This window comes from Octodon degus, unplaced genomic scaffold (assembly GCF_000260255.1).
Source record: "Octodon degus isolate 3935 unplaced genomic scaffold, OctDeg1.0 scaffold00045, whole genome shotgun sequence".
NCBI lineage: Eukaryota > Metazoa > Chordata > Mammalia > Rodentia > Octodontidae > Octodon > Octodon degus.
This window is the reverse complement of record NW_004524621.1, coordinates 94,686-114,654: the sequence shown is the minus strand read 5'-3', so window position 1 is coordinate 114,654 and position 19,969 is coordinate 94,686. Positions and strand designations below refer to the sequence as shown.

At 39.7% G+C, this 19,969-nt stretch overlaps 1 protein-coding gene across 3 annotated transcripts in view; it reads right to left on the bottom strand.

The window, feature by feature from the left end:
• Positions 1 to 19,969, bottom strand: part of Ttc3 (tetratricopeptide repeat domain 3) — a 165,682-nt gene that overhangs the window by 74,650 nt on the left and 71,063 nt on the right. For all 3 annotated transcript variants that reach the window (XM_023715931.1, XM_023715932.1, XM_023715933.1), the window contains 4 exons: positions 18,050 to 18,135; positions 15,845 to 15,939; positions 14,690 to 14,752; positions 5,176 to 5,230 (listed from right to left, as the gene is read on the bottom strand). In XM_023715931.1, the coding sequence (XP_023571699.1) occupies positions 5,176 to 5,230; positions 14,690 to 14,752; positions 15,845 to 15,939; positions 18,050 to 18,135 (299 nt within the window). The remainder of the gene's footprint in view (positions 1 to 5,175; positions 5,231 to 14,689; positions 14,753 to 15,844; positions 15,940 to 18,049; positions 18,136 to 19,969) is intronic.

The window sequence follows — 19,969 nt, the reverse complement described above, 5'->3', positions numbered from 1 at the left end:
CATAAATATATCTTTTTACTTTACATTTGTCCTTTCCCTCATCCCTGTTTTTCCTTCTCACTGAACAGATTATCTTTCATAGTATCTATTGTACCTTTCAGATTTATTTGCTCTTTCAGGTACTAGCTAGACAATATGATGTTTGCACATGCAGGTCTGATTTATTTCACTTACCAGTACGGTCTCTAGTTGCATCCATTTACCTATGAAAGCCACAAGTTTATCTTTTTTTAATAGCTGAGTAATATTCCATTGTGTAAAAATACATCTTTTTTATTTATACCTGAGTTGATGAACATTGGGTTGTTTCCAAGATTTAACTATGACAAGTTGTGCTGCTATAAACATAGATACACATAAATCACTGTGGTATGATGTTTTCAGTTCATTTGGAAATAAAACTAAGAGGGGAATAGCTGGATTGAATGGGACTTCTAATCCTAGCTTTTTATTTGGTACAGGGTCTCGCTACACAACTTGGACTCATAGGGATACTCTTGTTTCAGCCTCCTGAGTGATGGAATTACAGGCATGTGCCATCATGCCCAGTCTCAGTGGCTGGCACAGTGTGCCCTTCCAGAGCCTACATGGCATGTGGTACCAGGGACTGAACTGTGTCCTTGAGCTTGTTTGCCAGGCAGGGCCTTAGAATGCTGAGCTATCTATCTCCCCAGCCCTAATCTTAGTTTTTTTAGGATCCCCACACTGATTTTGATAGTGGTTATACCAGTCTGCACTCCCACCAACAGTGAAGAAGTGTTCCTTTCCCCCCATAATCTCTCCAGCATTTGTTATTTTCATAGCTGAGTAATATTCCATTGTGTAAAAATACATCTTTTTAATTTATACCTGAGTTGATGTAGTGACTTTCTGTAGCTTTTTTAATCACTCTTGGTTTGAGGTTGACATTGTCAGCAGCCAGATAGCTACTGCTGCTTTTTTCTAGGTTCCTATTATATGCAGTCTTGTTACTCATTCTTTGACTTTCAGTCCATGAATTTCTTTTTGAGTTAAATGTATTTCTTGTATAAAGCACATGGCTGGATTTTATTTCTTGATTTGCCAGTCTGCTTGATTGGTGAACTGAGGCCATTTACACTGATGGTTTTAACTGATGTGTATTGGCTTATCTTTTTTGTATTATTTTGCTAGTGTAGGTTTCCTACTTTTCCCCCCTATTTAATTGCTTTCTCTGCTTCATGGTTCCTTTCTTTTTTGTTCTTGAAGTTGGGTCATTTTTGTCTCTTTCTAAAATATTTGTCAGAAAAAAATAAATAACTAAAAATAAATAAATATTTGTCAGTACTCTCTGTAGGGTTGGTTTGGTGGTCATGCTCTTTAGTTGTTCTTTAAAGTATCTTATCTCTACATTAAATTTTAGTTTTTTAGGGTATAATCTGGGTTGGAAGGTGTTTTCTCTCGTGACCTGAAATACTTCACTACAATCTCTTCTTTTTTTGGTGGAACCGGGGATTGAACTCAGGCCCTTGCGCTTGCCAGGGAAGCACTTATTCCACAGAGTCATCTCCTCAGCCCTCCAATCTCTTCTCGATACAATAGTCTGTGCTGAGAAATCTGCCATGATTCTGATGGGCTTTCCATTACAAGTGTTCTCTTTCGTTTTTTCTAACAGCTTTTAATATTTTGTTCTTTTGCTGAATTTCTGAGATCTTGATTATGTGTCTGGGTGTAGATTTATTTTGATTATGGCTAACAGGATTTCTATATACCTCACTATATACCCATGTTTGGGAAGTTTTCTGCTGCTACATCTGCAAATAGTCTTTTCAATCATTTGTGTTGATTCCTGCTGTTTCATTGACATCTATAAGTCTTTTATATTGTTTTTCTTCACATCATCTTGCAGCTACTGCATTGTTATGTCCTGGTTCCTTGTTATTTTTAAGAGACCTCTCCTTTCCAATCACTAGCTGCAATGCCAGTGATTTTTAAAACTTGATAAAGGACTAAAAATTGCATGAAAAAATAAAATTTGTAATATTATCTCTGGAAAATCAATATCCAAGTCTGGATTCTGGTTTTCAAAGTTCAATTATGCACTGACTCTACAAATATGTGCAGGATATCCTCCAAAGGCCAGGCTATTTGACTTCACGCAAAGAATGCCCCAGGATGAGCACAGTAGCAAACTGATCATCCTCACACAGGCACCAGCCAGGGCTAGCTTCTCACTTGAGTTCTGTCTTTCACTTGCAATGACACCTTGCAAAAGTCACTGTACCATGGAGTAAGTGCTTCCCTGGCAAGCACAAGGGCCTGAGTTCAATCCCCAGTTCTGCCCTTCTCCCCAAAAAGTCACTGTACCTCTCCGGGACTCAATTTCTTCATATGTAAGATAAGGCACCTTAAAAAATGGTTCTAAAATTAGATGTGGATACCCTCCCGAGGAATTTTATACTCTCTAGACCACTAAATACTGCTAGGCCACCTAAATCACAATGTTAGGGGGAAAGACAAAGAAAAGTGTCCTATAAAAACGCCCAGGCTACTTATCTCTTTTATTTTATGCTCTTTTGTACTTTATGTTCTTAACAGTGTGCTACTATTAAAAGGTTTAGTTTCTTAAAATACTGAACAAAGTAAATCCTATAATTAGATCAATGAAGTCTATCAGCAGAGATGTAATGGCTAAGATAAAATTCTCTAAGGCCCCAAAATTCTGTAAGTCTGCTCATTTTCTTTTTTAAAAACAAAACAAAACCAAGAATAAGTATCAAACACATGTCTTTTGGTGTCTTATCTGAAGCTCCACTTTTCAAAAAAGTGCATATTTTTATGATCTAGGAAAATACAGAGATTTATGGACTTATATAACACCCAGAATTACGCTTTGAGACTTGTCACATTTTCTTCAGGAGCTCTTTTAAAGAAAGAAAACCATATAGAATGGGTACAATCTCTAGAATCTCTCTTACTTTCTTTCTTCAAACAGAAACAAACACTATCATGAGTAGGAGAGTTATACATTTACTAATTTTTTTCATTTAGTTTTATTTTGAAAATCAGTGACTGTCAATGAGCTAGTCAACTAATTTCACCTGCCATCTACTATCCAATTATTCATTCATAAAATCTACAAATGTTACTCCTGAGTGTCTGCTATGAGGCCAGGCAGCTGGGCAGACAAGCCAGGCTCAAGAGTGAAACTACCAGACCAAGGAATCTTTCCTTGTATAGCTCACATGCTAGTGGAAGACATGACCAACATAACATAAGTAGTACATACAGTAGGCTTAGTAATACCCTAAATTCTAAGAGGAAACTAATCCAGGAAAAAGGATAGAGAATGTCTAGGTGGGGCAGGTTCAGCATTTTAATCATGTTGCCAAAGGAAGGTTCCACCCAAAAAAGTACGTTCAATCAAAAAAATGAAGCACTGGGTGTGGCTCTTGTAAGCTTCACACTTACAGGCAAGGCAGGAAGACTGCTTTTGAATTCACCGTGGGCTACATAGTGAGTTCAAAGCCTAGTAGATTGGCCTTGAACTGTCAGACACACACACACACACACACACACACACACACACACACACACACACACACATATATCCCACCACCACCACCACCACTCCAAAGCAAGGGGGAAAAAATAAAACATAGAAGCAAAGTGAGTAAGTGAAAGTGAACACACTGGAGGCAGAGGAACAGCAAGCCAAAACTGCAGTGGGCCTGGAAGCAGGGAAGACTCCACGGGTGCAATGCTGAACCACAGAGAGCAACAAGAGTAAGGAAGGAAGCACGAAAGGTGCTGGGGCTGCAGACCAGACGGCTCATGTGAAAATAGCACCAGCACTGTATCTGCGGACATTTAGGCATCTGAGCTTCTATGTGATTGAAAGAATGCTACAGTGACTGATCTTACACACTGCACCACATGTACATACACAAGCAATGTTCCAGGGTACACGCGTGTGAAATGAGTCAGTACTGTGGTCAGTATGCACACAGACTCGAGTGCTTCTCCAGGGCGCACCCAGCTGAGTCGCGGCCATGCACCCTGCAGTGCTCTCCTAGCTGCTTTGAGCAGTCCACACCCCAGCAGTGGACTGAGGGTCCCTCTCACTACATACTCAGCAGTCACACACAGATCCCCGGGCCCTTGATTTCTGCTATTCTGAACAACCCAAACAGCATCACATTATTTTATTTCCTCAGGCACAGGTGGTTGTCTGGAAGCCTTCTGTTCTCTTCTAATGTCATTTTTCTAGCCTGTACCAAATCCCCTTTTATTTTAAATATAAGGAATTAGAGCAGTTTCTTCTTCCTATAGGCATTCTGATTATTCTTCTGTGAAATGTTTATTTGGTATCTTAATTCATTTTCTACTGGTATTCTTATTTATTTTAGAGGTTATCTGCATATTCTGGATCTAAACCCCGTTATGCATGTTATCTGTGGTGAATGGTCTTGTCTTGCCTCCTGTTTCATTCATGTCTTCTGATGTACAGAAGTTTTACATTTGATTATCAATTACATCAAAGTAGATTTTTTTTTCCACTGCAGATTTGTGTATTAAGCCTCATGTAAAAAAAACCTTGATGTTCTGGGAATAACATAGTGGTAGGGCACAAGCTTGCAGGGAAGAGGTACTACACTCAATCAGGAGGAAAAAAACCCCAGAAATTCTTCCTTATTTCAAGGTTGTACAGATACTGTACAGCACCAGGATTTTAAGTTCATTTCTACTATTTTCGAACATTCAATTGTAGATGCTACCACTCAGTTGCTAAAGGATCTTGCAGCCTTGCAACCCTTCCTGCAGGCCCTCTGCACACATGGGCTGCAAGTGCACCCCCAACTCCAGCTATGGCTGAGTCCTTGTACTAATAGTGGGCCTCAAAGATTCCCCTTTCCAAGACAGGCATGGTGGCACACGCCCATAATCCTAGCAACTGGTAGGCAGAGGCAGGAGGATTGCTGTGAGGTCAAGGTCAGCCTGGGATACAAAGTGAGCTTAAGGTGAGCCTGAATTGCATAGCGAGACCCTGTCTCAAAAAGACAAAAAAAAAAAAAAAAAAGATTTCCCTTTCCAATGTTTTAAGTTCTGCACAATTCCATCCAACATTTTAATATACAAATACACATCCTGTAAAATGATTTTCACAAGTTGTATGATGTTAATTTGCTCAGTGTAAAGTACTGCACAGAAGCCTACCTTTGGCCAGGAGCACTTCAGAATAGTGGCTCTCTTTCCATCACCAAGTGCATTTCTAAAAAGAAAATCAAGAAGTAAAATACTTAAACATTTTTATGCATTGTAGAAGTACCGCATATTGTACTGTTATTTGCACATTCTAAATTTCCTATGTGTATCATCTCGTCAAAGAGCAATTTAATATTGAAAGACTCATACAATTTACATTCACTGCAGGAAACTTAGAAAATACAGAAAAATGAAAGGGTAAAAGGAACCCCAAGTCACAATCACACAAATAAGTACTTTCAGTATTTCTGAAGTACGTTCCACATGCCTGTTATCAATACCTCATCCAATCATAACTATAGATTTTGCACATTTTTCAACACCAGTTTTGCCTTTTACCATGACTTCTGATCTCCAGAACACCTGAGTTTCTGGCGCATTTGCTAAGCCCTGCTGAATGAAGCACAGACACTGGGACATGGTCTGCACAGATTCCAGTCCATCACCAGTTCTCTTGAACCCTCGGGAAGTCATCAACCTCTCGGGCCCACTCTGTTACTTGTAAGATGCGACAACTGTGTTCTAGCTATCTGATGGCAGACTCTAAGTTAGACACTGTGTTAGGAAGTATAGTTTGCAAACTGTCAAGTACTATAACATCTGTGCCTTAGTCGCTCAGTTTGTGACTTCCCTCTTGCTTCCTCCTACACTCTGACTCACCCACCTCCTGTCACATTTCTGACAGAACCTAGCACCACTCCGAACTGCTTCAACTCTGCAACTTCTAATTCAGGTGTTCAACTCTTCCCTACTACTTCACTTACTCCATGTTACTCGTTTAACTCTTCCTGCTTCACTCACTCTTTCCCACTGTTTTTTAATCCTCCTTCCTACATGGTTAAAATTCACTAGTTCTTCACATCACAGTCAAACGAATGCAAATTCATCACTCTTAAGAAGAGATAAGAGGAAACAAAACTAAGTAACGTAATACTACTGAACACCAGTACCTACAGAAAGCCTTCACAGACAACTTGACCAATGGAAAAAGAGAAACAAAACAATACATTCCCTTAACAAATGATGCTGGGCCACTGAATATTGCTAGGAATATGGAACCCTATCTCACACTAAATACAAAAAACAGTCCTAGAAGGCCTGTAGATCAAAGTTAAATAGTCAGTCTTTTGGAAGAAATATAGGAAGTTTTCGTGGTCTTAAGAGTAAACATGCGTTAAGAGCAGAATACAAAAAGTGCCTACAATGAAGGAGTAAACTGGTAACACTGTACTACATTGAAATTAGCAACTTTCTCATGAAAAGAAAAAAAGAATGAAAAAGCAAGCCACTGAATATAAGAAGAAGGGTACAAACATGTCTGACCAATAACTCACATCTAGAACTGAAAGCAAGCCAAAAGATCCTACAAATAAATACAGTCAACTTAGGGGGGACCAACAGGCTTATCACAAGAAAATATTAAAATAAATTCATAAGCATATGAAAATTTCAATTTAAATATTAAATTTATATTAAATAGAAATACAAATTTAAATCACTGTGCTATACTACTATACACCCAACAGGATGTCTAAATGAAAGATGTAAAGTAGCAAGTGCTGATGACATGGAACTGAATCTTATAAGCTGTTAGTAAGATCAGAAAAGGACACAACCACATGAGAAAATTATGCACTAAAGTTGAACACAACAAGCAAACCCTGCCCTAATAACTCCACTCCTTGCTCATACTCAACAAATGTTGAATATACATTTACAATCTGCAAAATGCAGATCCTAGACACTACCAAAATGGCCATCAAGAAGTGAATGGATAGTATGGTGCGTTCACGCAACAGAAGAACACTACAACTACATGCAACAACATGGACCTAAAAAATAACACTGAAAGCCAAATACAGCAGACCACATAGTTCATGAGTTCATTTATATTGTACAGAAACAGGCAAAACTGACCTAGCAGAGCAGGGCTAGCAGTTGTCCTGGGGGAGGAAAAGGGACTGGGAAGAGGAACAAAGGGCATGGCTCAGGGTCTGGGGCTATGATGTGGGTACTGGGTTCAGCTGTCTGATTTCTGAAAATCTAACCAATACACTTCATGTTTCCCTTACTTTTCTGCATGTGTTACTTTTCTTTTGTGTTTAAAATTTCAAGACAAAGCTACAGTATCTGGCTTGGTGACTGAACCACAATGGCCACCCTGAGGAACACTTGCTGAGCAAGTCACAGTCTAGCTGGAGAAACTTAGGTCTCTCTTGACAGTGATGAGCCACTCAACATGTAATGTTAAAGCCTCCTTCTTCTGCAACTCTTGAATCAAGTTGTTTTCATCACCATTTAAACCAGCTGCCTCAGAACCTAAAGCCCTAAACAACCTAACCCAAGGCATGCCTCAGGCTCCACACATCCTCCCGGAGTACCTGCCTCCTGTCCCCAGGCTCTCAGTGACAGCCCTCCCTGTGGCTACTGGCCAATATCCATGCCGATAAACCCAACCCCACTATACCCAGCTTGTCTCTCATGGCACTGCACTGTTTGCTGCTTCCCTCTCTGGCCACCTCTAAGTCTCCTGGGAAGGCTGGCTCTTCTTTGACTACCGTCTCAGTGCACCTCAACACTGGATCCTAGTTGTTCTACTTTGGCTCATGCTCTCTAGGCTAGCATGTCTCACTCTTGCTCATACATAAGAGTTATCAGGGGAGCCTCTAAAAAGCCTATAAAGGTTTCCTTGGTGCCAAAAGAAAGAAAGAAGAAAGAAAGAAAGAAAGAAAGAAAGAAAGAAAGAAAGAAAGAAAGAAAGAAAGAAAGAAAAGGGGGGCGGGGAGATGGCTCAGTGGAATAAGCGCTTCTCTGGCAAGCGTAAGGGCCTGAGTTCAATCCCCAGTTCCGCCAAAAAAAAAAATAAATAAAAAATAAAAATAAAGTTTCCTTGGTGGGTGCTCTTTCTTCACCTCAAGTGACTCCAGAATGCAGCCCATATTGGGACCTATTTCGCTGCGCTAGTCACATCTACAACTTCAAATTATGTACGCCAGCTCTCCCAAACTCATCTACCCTTGAGAGTTCCAGGCCCACATAACTCCCTTACAATGATATTTCAGGCAGATGTTTCATAGGCACTTCAGTATGAGTAACAGTGAGGTCATGCCTGGTAGACCCTGACCTTTCCCCCCTCCTTATACGCAGGCCACCTGCATCATCTTGCCTAAACATGTTAGGAAAGAGTATCTATTTTTCCTCTGCTAGTTACCATATAGTTTTGGTAAATAGAACGGAGTATACTTGTCTCTCCCATCATTAACTTTCCACGGAGGACAGTTACATATCTAATAGGGGTGGAGGGGATCAGACATAGATGGCTTAGCCTATTTTTCCCACTCTGGGATCTCAGACACCAACTCCTTTTCTCCTAAGCTTAAAGTTCCCAGGCCCTAGGTGCCCAGGTCCTTCTGTGACTGGGGGAGCATCAAGAAGGAGCCTCTTAGTGTCTGCACTGGAGGCATCTGGGTGCAATGACCATACAGGTAGCCACAAGAAGCGCCTTCTGCATCTATCTCACATATGAGATGGCCTCAGGCAGGGAAGGAGATGCTGTCTACTGACCTTCTCAGACCATAACATGCAAGTTCTAAGAAACCTAGAAGCCACCTGAGAGTTATCTTCCCCACCCCCACTATAATTATTTTTAGGGTCTGGCCAGATTAGCGAAAAATACTTCCCAAGTTTCTTGATCTTACTACTATACTAAAAAAGCAGAATTCTGGTCATTGTGAAAAATACAGTGACTAATAACCATAAACTGAATAAGCATATACATTTTAAATTAAAAAATTAGAGTCTAGACTTAAAAATTTTTATATATTTTTTCATCCAACTGAGAGAAATAACTTTATTAGAAATTTATCCTATGGATATATTTGAATCTAAATAAAGAAAATTTATCATTAGAGAGCTATATCTTGCTTATTAAAACTGTTTATCTATACTCTAATGAAATAAATCCCCAATTGTATATAATTTACATACTAACACAAACTATGTGTACAGAGTTGGCAAAAAAAGTGTATACACACTTCAGGAAAAGAAAAATAGTACAATTTGTTTTTCAACAGAGGGAGTTACCCTCACATGGGGTACCCTAGAGGATACTGCATATGACAGAAAATCCACTATACTGCTGGCCCTGAGAGAAGACGCTGAAGATGCACATGCAGCAATCCCAGCGGCCAGGGCTGCCCAAGCAGCAGGTCGCAGTGCTAATAACTGTCAGGAGGCTCAAGGCCACCACTGCGAGCTCCTCTTGTGACTTTAGAACCTGAGGGGAGCTTGTATTAATCTCACAATGCCTCAATAAATTTAGTATTAGAACACTTATATAAGTTTTTCTTCTCCTGAACCATTTTTTGGCAGACTCTGTGCAAACTATACTGATACAAACTGATGGATTCAGCATGTACTGTGTAGCTATGAAAAAGAGCAAGAAAGATCTCTAGATATATGAGCACACAATAAGCTCTGAGACCGCAATATAAACCAGCACGGCCTACAACTACGTGTAGGATGGCCCCGCCTAGAAAACATTATACTACACTGAAGCAAATGAAACTGCCTACATTCTGACTTACAAAGATGGTGCTCTGTTTGGCTTAACATAATGAGTTTGTACATACACAAGACATCATGGAAATGCATGAAGGTCTGAAGCCAAGTGTTAGAACAGGCCTGAGCTGGGGCATAGTCTACAGTGTATTCTTATCTATTCAGCTCTTTACCATATACACTTTTTCCTGCTTTTTAAAAAGGGGGTGCATCACAAAGAAAACTGAAAATCTTTTCTTCAAAGGCAAAATTTATGGATTCTAACTATAGAGAAATAAGAGAGCAGAGAAACAGTTCACCAAAACAACATACTGAGACAAACAGAGATTTCTGAAATTCTCACCAACACACGGTTAAGTTCCTTTACACTGGTCTCAAAGAGATTTGGAAAACCACCTAATGGACTCATTTAAAGTCCATCTGTCTGCTATAAATCACAGCTGGGAAATATTATATGGATAAATACCAAAAGGTCAAGTAAATATCAACTTTAAAAATCCCATGACTTTCCAAAGTAAATTTTAAAACATTCAAGGATAAGCCTTTCGCTTTCTTGAGTCCATTTCCCTTATGCTGCTCATTCATGCCCAGAAGAATGCCCATCTTCCACGTGTGAATCCCGTAAGAATGGACCACATACGAAGTGGGCAACGTCCAGATTTGCACAATGGGTTTTCACTACCTCTCCACAGACACATCTTCCTTCTCCAGGAGACTCCTCTGAAAACTGCTAGCTATTTCAGTTACAACTATCGCCCTAAGAATGCCCTGCAGTTATCGCACTGTATATAAGAGCATTTCTAGAAGGCCAGAATGAAAAGGAATCTCATCCAAGCCAGATGCCCAGGGACCCACCGCAGACAGTCCCAATCCTGAGGGGACGCCGTGGCTTGAGGGGCAGCAGCAGTGCTGCCCGCCGACCCCCAATCCCATGTCTCTGCCCCCCAGGCACAGCACCCACAGACCCAGAGGGGCTGGGTGGCTCTCGGCCTCTCACAGCTATTCAGAGGTGGTCACTGATTTACAAATTGGGCAATCAGAATTAAAACTGCCAGCACAGGACCAGGGAGATAGTTCTGCTTGACATAAGCACCTGCCTGGCAAGCATAAGGTCCTGTGTTTAATCTGTGATATGAAAAATAAAAAAACAGATTTAATTAAAATTGCCACCACAAAAAAAAAAAAAAAAAAAATTGCCACCACAGGCACCCTGGTCATTTCAAAACCAAGTGCTTGCTTCCCAACTGCCAATGACCTTGGGAAGCAAGCCCTTAACATACTTTTCTTTCTTTGCAAGGTGATTTTACACTCACCTTAAAATCTGGTACTTAGTGACCAATTAGTGATTTGGGGTTCTCCCCCATGTGCATTTTATATTACATTATACTTTTTATCGAATATTTCAAGTGCACACAATGGAACAGTGAATAACATTGATATAATGAATGCCCATGTACTAGGTACCAACCGTGTAGTGTGAAATTAATGTTTTGCCACACTTACTTCGGCTCTTTTCCTAGAAGCTTTCTACAGTTGATAGCCACTTGGTATTACCCCTCACATTTCAAAAGGCTTCTCTCCTCCACTCTCCAGAGATAGCCACTCCCCAGGTGTTTAACAAACCCGTGCATTCCAGAAACATTTTACACACTTGGTGTTAGTAATGGATGTGCATACTGTATTGCATGCTTTTAAACACTGTACAAATGGCACCTCATTAATACAAATTATTCTGCAACTCGCTTGTTCACTCAGCATTGCATTCATTTTGCCATTTAGAACTCCATCATGTGAATATACCACAATTTATTTATCCAGGCCCCTACTGGTGGGCCGTTGGGTGGTTCCCACTTCTTTCCTCTTACAAACAATGCTATAGGAAGGCTCGTCCACATCTTCTTGGGTGCACCTTGGAGAGTTTGGAAGGAATGACCCTAGACGTGGGCTGCAGAGTATGCACATCTTCACCTTGTCAGACTGCTCTCCAAAGTGATTGTACCAACTTATACTTTGTCCAGCCGAGTATGAAAGATTCCTTTGTTCCACATCCTCTCAAACATTGGTATTATGAGGTTTTTAAGTTTTTGACAATCTGATGGATATGAAAGAGAAACTTGTATGTCACGTAAGGATAATCATGGCCTTGTAAATGCTTAATGACTATATATGGATCATTAACTTTAAGATTTTCAACTCTCACATTCTCCTTTTATCCAATCATCACTTTTGCAGTGATTAACAGTAGCGACTCTGTGTTCAGGCTGGGCTCAAGTCTTGGCTGCACCACATCCACCCTGTGTCCTTGGACACTTTGCTCTGCCTCCCTAAGCCTCACCTTTCTCACCTATAAAGAGGCAGCAGCACCTACTTTACACGATTATGACCAAATATACACAAAGAATCAGAACAGGATCAGCCATGTTATAAGACACAGTAAATTTTTATCATTTTGGAGAATAGCCTTGCCAAATTTATTTTTAAAAACAATGCTTTTTAATTATTTTAACTTATATTTTCTAACATTTTAGGGATTATTTCAGAAGTTTTACATTCATGAATTAATCCTCTATTACTTTTTCAGCATTACTTCGAAATATCCCATCTCTGATCTCTTAAAGCTCAATCCTGGCTTTTACAACAGTGCACAAGCAGCCTGTCCCTGTGGAATGATTGAGGAGTACATGCTTGCCCCAACTGGGGAAGACTGGACACTTTACCCCTACCGTCAGCCAGATCCCAGTGCCAGACCCAGCATCCACCTGATGCAAAAGCCTCAAAGTTTGTCAACCAAAACTCAGCTAAAAGCCTTCTTAGGGCATGGGTCCTCTTCTACTGGTGACATATCTCAGTTACTGGCAATATCTTCTTAAGTTGTATCATCTAAACTTGATTAGGAGTTATACATACAGTAACTTACATACTATGTGTTCAGGACAATGAAACATCCCTTTTCTTACTGAGCAAACTGTATAAACAATGTGTGAGAAGGTAGGAAGCACCAGCAATAGCAGTGTGGCACAGCGTAGCATATTAAACAGGCATCCAATACGTATTGATCTTTGCCTAGTAAAGAAGGAAAGGCTCTCAGTGTTACTGACCTGCCTCTAGTGAAAACAGGTGTTCAACCACCAGAATAGAACACTACCCTGCTCTTCACCTTTACCTCACCAGGCTACCTGGCTCCTGGGTCTCTGCTTTCATCCTCCTCCTGTTGCCACAAGTTTTTTGGTGGCTCCTCCTCAGGTATCTGGAATTTGGCACTTAAGAAGGAGCAAAATCACCCTGGGTTGCTTCTCCACTCTCAGAGCTAGAGCATGGGTGACCTTCTGGCAGGCAAGGTTCTAGGCTGGTGCCTCAGTCTTCAGAAGTTAGCAAGGTGGTGAACCCCCAGACAGAGGCAGTAACCTAAAGACAGCTGTAGCTCATTTTCTGTCAGACTAGTTGAGCAGAGTGGGAATGAGGGAAGACTCTGTCAATGCCATCCACTTCTGGACTCTACATAGCCTCAGATTATGTACGGCCGAAGCCATCAAAGAGCTGCATAACATTAATACAATGAGATTCTCCAAGGTGGTTGGATTACTGGTGATTTTTATCTTCTTAAACTCTGGTATTTTTCAAATTTTCTACCTTGTGATAATGTTTCCTATTTATAATTTTAAAAAATAGTAAATGTTACTTTTAAAAGCTACATACTTGAAATATGCTACCTTTCCACAGTGCTTTTACTGAAAAACAGGTAAGAGAAACTCAGTTTTTGTGACTTCACAAAAGACTTATTTGGGAAACCCAAAGCCACATTTTCAAAGATATTTTCCAATGAATAACAATGTTGCTGGGATTTTTCTCTCCTCTGTCAGTCAATTAACATAAGTAAACCACATAAGAAATTTCTTTCTTAAGGAACACTTTTACCCACACAACTGGGAAAACATTTTCACCCAAGCAACTTGGGCATTCTGCTTCTAATTGCCAAGTTTTCTTTTCATTCTGGGCAACAGAAGATCAGAGGAAATCATAAATTGTACTTAATATCCATACAGGACATATATCTATGCAGCCTGGTCCTGAGGATGTGAGGACCTAACTTGGTTTGTAGTTTGCTATACTGTGAACATTCTTCTACTGTGTGGGTGTATTCTGGAATCCACCCCACTTCTCATAGTAAGGCAGGACAAAGTTAAATACAATAATCTCACTACTAAAAAAACACATACAATCTGTGTTGTAAGATTTTAAAACAGAAAGGCAATAAAATCATTGTATAATCTTCCTTAATCTCTCTAAACTAGTAAATAAGAATTTAGTTGAAATTCAACATATAGAACCAAGAACTAATTAAGTTCTACATTCACAGCAATATCATTTCACTCACGAAAGCTACTTAATTTCTGTACACGGGGTAGGGATGGCATTTAGGGCCTTGCGCATGCCAGGCAAGTGCTCTATGACTGAACAACACCTCTCTGCCATACTTAATTTTCATAACAAGAAAAATACAGCAAAAATGATTCTTCCATAACTATACAGATAGAGCAAAGAATGTAAAAGTGATACACGCGTACACTGATATCAGATGAGATCAAGGTTTACATCTTGGCATCAATCACTGCTTATGAGTGGCATGAACTGGTCCACAGGTAAAATGAGGAAAATAACACAACCACCTTATTAAGACTTCTGTGAGACATACATGAAGTATTAAAAATACTGTAGGATGTGATTACACACATTCAGCTGCTGCTGTCATAGACGTCATCTATAACACCCACAGTGCTCTTTTAGCCATTTGTTTCAGTCAAAGAACTATTCATGGATTTTCTTACATACCTGTGAACAGAAGTGTTTCCCCAAAATGGGTATTTAGCACAACTATTCAGTGACTGGGGTACTTTAGCCAACTTACCTTAACTGTCCAGTACGAAGAAAACAAAGAGCTCGGTTACCATAAAGAAAGTGGTTGTCAGGTCTTAAAAAGAAGGAATGTTTAGTCAGTAAAGCACACTACATAGGAAACAAGAACAGAACTGAAAACATTTTAAAGCTTGCCATCTGTGTGGCAGAACAGAAAAAAATGTATATGACATTTAATCTTAAATAACTAAGTCTCACTCAGTGCCTCAACTTTCTCAGCAACCCCACTTAAATCAACCTAGACAATACTGTATTCAAAATGAAAATACTCATTGCTCTGTCTAGCTCACAGGGCTACTATGAGGATTTAATGAGACACACTAAAGGGCTGGCCAATTGCAAAGTATGCTGTAACAGTAGAGGACAGGATTACAAGGGTGAATCAGGAGCGTTCCACCTCAACGAAGAACGCAAAGCTTACAGATTCTAACAGTAATGTGAACAGCCATGTTTCAAATTCTGTTCCTCTGAGCTTTGTCTGACTGTGTAATCCGAACTAACTCTCTTTTCTCCACCTCTTCTTGCTTAGAGCAGCACTCTCTTGCTGCATGCGACCTCGGCTTCCTCGCTGCCTGTGGAGATGAGGAAAGGAAGAAAGCAAACAGCGCCTTCAGCACCCTCCAACTGCTCCTGAACTGCCTGGTGCCAGCAAGAGAACCAGGAGCAGAGCAAGGCACCAGGGCTGGCTAGAGAATACTAATGGCTAAGTAATAAGCTAGGGTAGAGAGAATGTAAGTGCTTTCTTCAACTATTTTCCTTTTAAAGTTCTGACCAAAAGAGCACAAACTCCTGAGTAGGTAGCACCTTAAATATTAAGAAATGATCCTCTTGATCAACACTTTGGAAGGAAATTAGCTGATGACAAGGTGAGAATAAGACAGAATAGACGCTGTGCTGGAAAACCGGAGAGGAAATGGAGCAGGGTAGAGCCAAAGTCACTACTCTGCCTGACTTGCTAAAATTATTCTACAAAACTGATTTCACAGACTCAGGCTACCTCCAATGCTACCAGTGCCTGAAAACGAGAAAGCCCACTCTGCAAGGCAAACTGGAAGATATTCTGCAATTCCTCATCTTGCTTTTACTTCTCTTCATCAGCATCATCTACCACCTTAAAAGGAGATCCCACTGTCTATCTTGCACTTACCTATATTCAATGGCTCTGGTGTAATAGATAATAGCTATATCAAATCTTTCTTTGGAAAATTCTTCATTTCCTTTGATTTTCATGAGCTCTCCTTGCTGAGAAACCAAGATGAGAGAGACCCATCAGCCAGCTCCAAAGACAATCAAGAACCTGATACCTAGGGAAAATGGCTTGGCTTCTACCTTTGCTTTCAGAAATAACCTAAGACAGAGATGGCGAACCTTTAAGAGGTGAGCACCCAAACTGCAACCTGAAACCCATTTACTAAGCGCAAAGTGCCAATCCTGAAATTGAACCTGAATACTGAGGTTTTAGTTTAGAAAAAAAGCAACTCATATATTATCATCTTTGCATTAAAGAAGAAACACCATGCATGCCATAGGTTCAATACCATTGACCTAAGGGATTATTTATGTAGAAAATGAGAGGGCAGCATCTAATATTTTGGTATGTTCAGTCAGTCCTCTGTGTCCATGGACTTTATATCTGCAGGTTCGTCAAGTACAGAACAAAACTAGCTGGGGAACAAATAATACTAAACACACAGACTTTTCCCCCTTGTTATTACCTCCTAAAGGACATGCTATGACAGCTCCTGACACATTTCTATTGTACTAGACAACAGAAGGAGTCTACCAAGAACCAAAGTGCAGGGAGTGTACATGGGTGTCTCAGCACCTACTTTGTGAGTTTTCATGCAGGACAGGAGCACTTGCTGATTACGGTATTAGGGGGGTCTGGGAACCAATGACAGTATATTTAACATTTTTTTTTCTACTGACTCAATACTAACTTCAATAAAGAAATATTAAAAACTAAGCAAAACCAGCACATTATAATTATTAAATGTTTTCCTTTGTGTGCAATATTAGGCAGGAATATTCTTTTGGTATGTCCTGTTTGTTTATTTATTATAGGGTCTTACTATGCAGCTCGGACTTATAGTGAACCGCCTGTCTAAGCCTCCCCAGCACAAGGATTATAGTTGTACACCACCACACCTGGTTTTGGTGGCCAGCATGCAGTACCGGGGACCAAAGTGGGTCCTTGCACTTGCCAGCAGGTGCTCAGACCACGGAGCTATCTCCCCATTTGTTTTTGTCTTTTTTGAGACAGGGTTTCACTATGCAGTTCATGCTGGTCTTGAACACACTTTGTAGTCCACTCTGCCCTTAAACTCACAGTGATCCTCCAGCCTCAGCCTTCTGCATGCTGAGATTACAGGTGTGTGCCATGACACCTGGCCAAGGCAGACATATTCTGAAGTATACCTTATCTCTACAGAAGGGATAGCAGCCTGAAAATAAGATGCAAAGTAAATCCCACACACATACACTAGGGATTAAACCCAAGACCTCACTGAGCTGTATCCCTAGCCTTTTATTTATTTTATTTTATTTTTTTCCATTCCCTAGCCTTTTTCTTTTGAGACAGCATCGATTTGAACTTGTGACCCTCTTGCCTCAGCTTCCTAGAGTGCTGGATTACAGGTATGCACTACCACACCTGGCTACAAGGTAGACTTTTAACTTTAGGCTAGCAAATGTGATACTTTTAGTGCTTAAACATATAGCTGGTAACACATAGACAATGCTCATTAGGTTAACTGCAATGTCATGGCAGGTTTCCAAGAAAATATATGAAAGATTATCGACAGATATAATAAAACCTTTTTTACTTCAAACACTCAAATCTCGAAAGGAATTAATTGCCAAACATGGTTGTATACACCTATAATCCCAGCATTCAAAGAGGCTAAGGCAGTAGGGATTGTTTCGAGTTCTAGACCAAACTGGACTACAAAGCAAGTTTAAGGCTGGCATAGACTGCATAGTGAGAGCTTTAGAATACATTTTTTTTTTAGTTAAAATAATTATTTCTCTGAGTAAACCAAGTAGCATGTGAATAATATCTCAAGCTGTTACCAGAGTAAATCATATTTCCTCAACTAATTAAAATCCTGTGCTTAGGGGAAAAAATCAAATTTTAAAACTTAAGATTAGAAAATTTGGCCTTTTCTTCTTTACAGAACTGCTAAATAAAAATTGACTAAAATTTTCCCCAGAACATATTATTCACTTTTACAGGAGTAGCTTGTTGTATGTTGCCAGGCACCCATTTTATTAACTAATTATTAATAGTCCTTGATGACTACAAGCTCTAACAAGCATATCTTAAAATATATTTACAAGTAAATATCCTCACCTCCATACAACGAGCACAATTTTGACTTCTAAGTTCTTCAAGTAAATCGCAGCTTCCCATTACAACTTTAGTTATGTAATATTTGTCTATTTTAGGAGACAATAAGAGAGAATATTTGTTAAAAAAATAGTATTAATGATATCTTAACTCTTGAGTACAAAAACTTAATTTCATTGCTATAGTTAAACAGCCTATGCAACTCATAGTCTTTTGTGTACTAAATATATTGGAAAAATAAATGATAAAATATTACAGGACAGATTTACTGTTATTATGTTTAGCAATTAAAATCTGCCTTATTATTCATTAGTTTATTACTATAGGAATCCAGGACAAGCGCTCTGTCACGGCATATTCATCCCAACAAGCCTCATAATTACTCAAGTCACTTCTGCAAACATCATCAAGTCCTCACAAGTACTGACCCTAAACTGGATAAAGATAAACAAAAACAAAAGCCTCGAAAGCTACTTTCTTTCTTTCCCATTTCCTTCCTTTCTCTCCCTCTACATCTCCTCTCCCTTCCTCTTCTCTCCCCTTCCTTTCCCGGCTCTCTCCTTCCCTTCCTTCTTTGCTTTAGGCGTTTGTGAGAGAAAACGTTGCTTTGCAGTCGGGCTGGTCTTGAACTTGCTATGTGGTAGGGAACAGCTGAACCACAGCTGAGCCTGAGGTCAGCAAACTCGTTGAGTTAGAGCAAAGCCAGTCCCAAGGACCACAATGCTGGAGACGAACTTGTAAACAAGCTGACCTCAGGCTCACTTGCATTCCAATGGGTGTCTGGCCTTGGTGCTCTTCCTTGTTAAGTACAGTACAGACAGCTTTGAGAATGTTTTGTTTTCAGTATTCTCAGTAAATGTTGAGAGCTTACGCTCTGGCTCCCATCCTGTGGTGGTTTTTTAACTTTGTATATAAGTAAAAACACTGGGGCTGGGATATTGTCACTGCCTCTCCATCAGAGAGGTCAGGTCCTACCTGTTCCAGTTCCCACCTTTTCTTTAAAGAATGTGTATGTGTCCATAGTTTTTTTCTTAATCTCTCATCATCCCCTCTTAAGACCCTGCTGCCCACACAGGTCATGCCACTCTTTAGCCCAAGCAGGGTGTAACATGACAATCCTCTGATTGAAGTTTCCTAAGCAGTAGGATTTAGAAACTTCGTTCTTTCTTTCTTTCTTTCTTTTTTTTTTTTCAGAACCGGGGATTGAACTCAGGTCCTTGTGCTTGCCAAGGAAGCGCTTATTCTACTGAGCCATCTCCCCGGCCCTAGAAACTATTTTCTAAAAACTATTTATAACCAAGTATTATAAATGCCTTTAATCAATATGTTATTTTAAACATGAAATGTTACTAATGAGAAGTCATTTGAAATAATCTTCAAAAAAGCTTAATTAGCAGTAATACCTGCCCATACTTTGTATCAAACATTAAGCCTCACTTTTTGCATTTTTACATAAAAAGGATTTTTAAAACTACTGACAATTTTATTATAATAAAATTATAGTTAAGCCTTTAGCCAAATATTAATTTCTAAGGTGGCAAGTATACCTAACGTTTTCACATTCAAGGAACTGGGAATGTCAGAATAAAGTGATATCAAAGGAAAGAGCAAAACTATAGGACAAGACCCAGGGCTTTGCTATCAGTCCTCACCCAACATCCAGGCTCTACTACATGCAGAAGGCAGATGTATCACTGAACTTCTCAAAGTCTTAAGACTGCTCACTTCTATGATAAGTATTAACAAACAACTTGTGCAGGGCTGTTATAAAGACAGGACACAGGAAAGAATAAAAATTCAACCCACATGATACTGTTTCTCTATTTCCACCATAAAACCATTCTATAATTAAATGCCTCTGAAACAATAAAGAGAACAACCTCTCTCAAGAATAATGCATCCCAATGTCTAACAAACCTATCA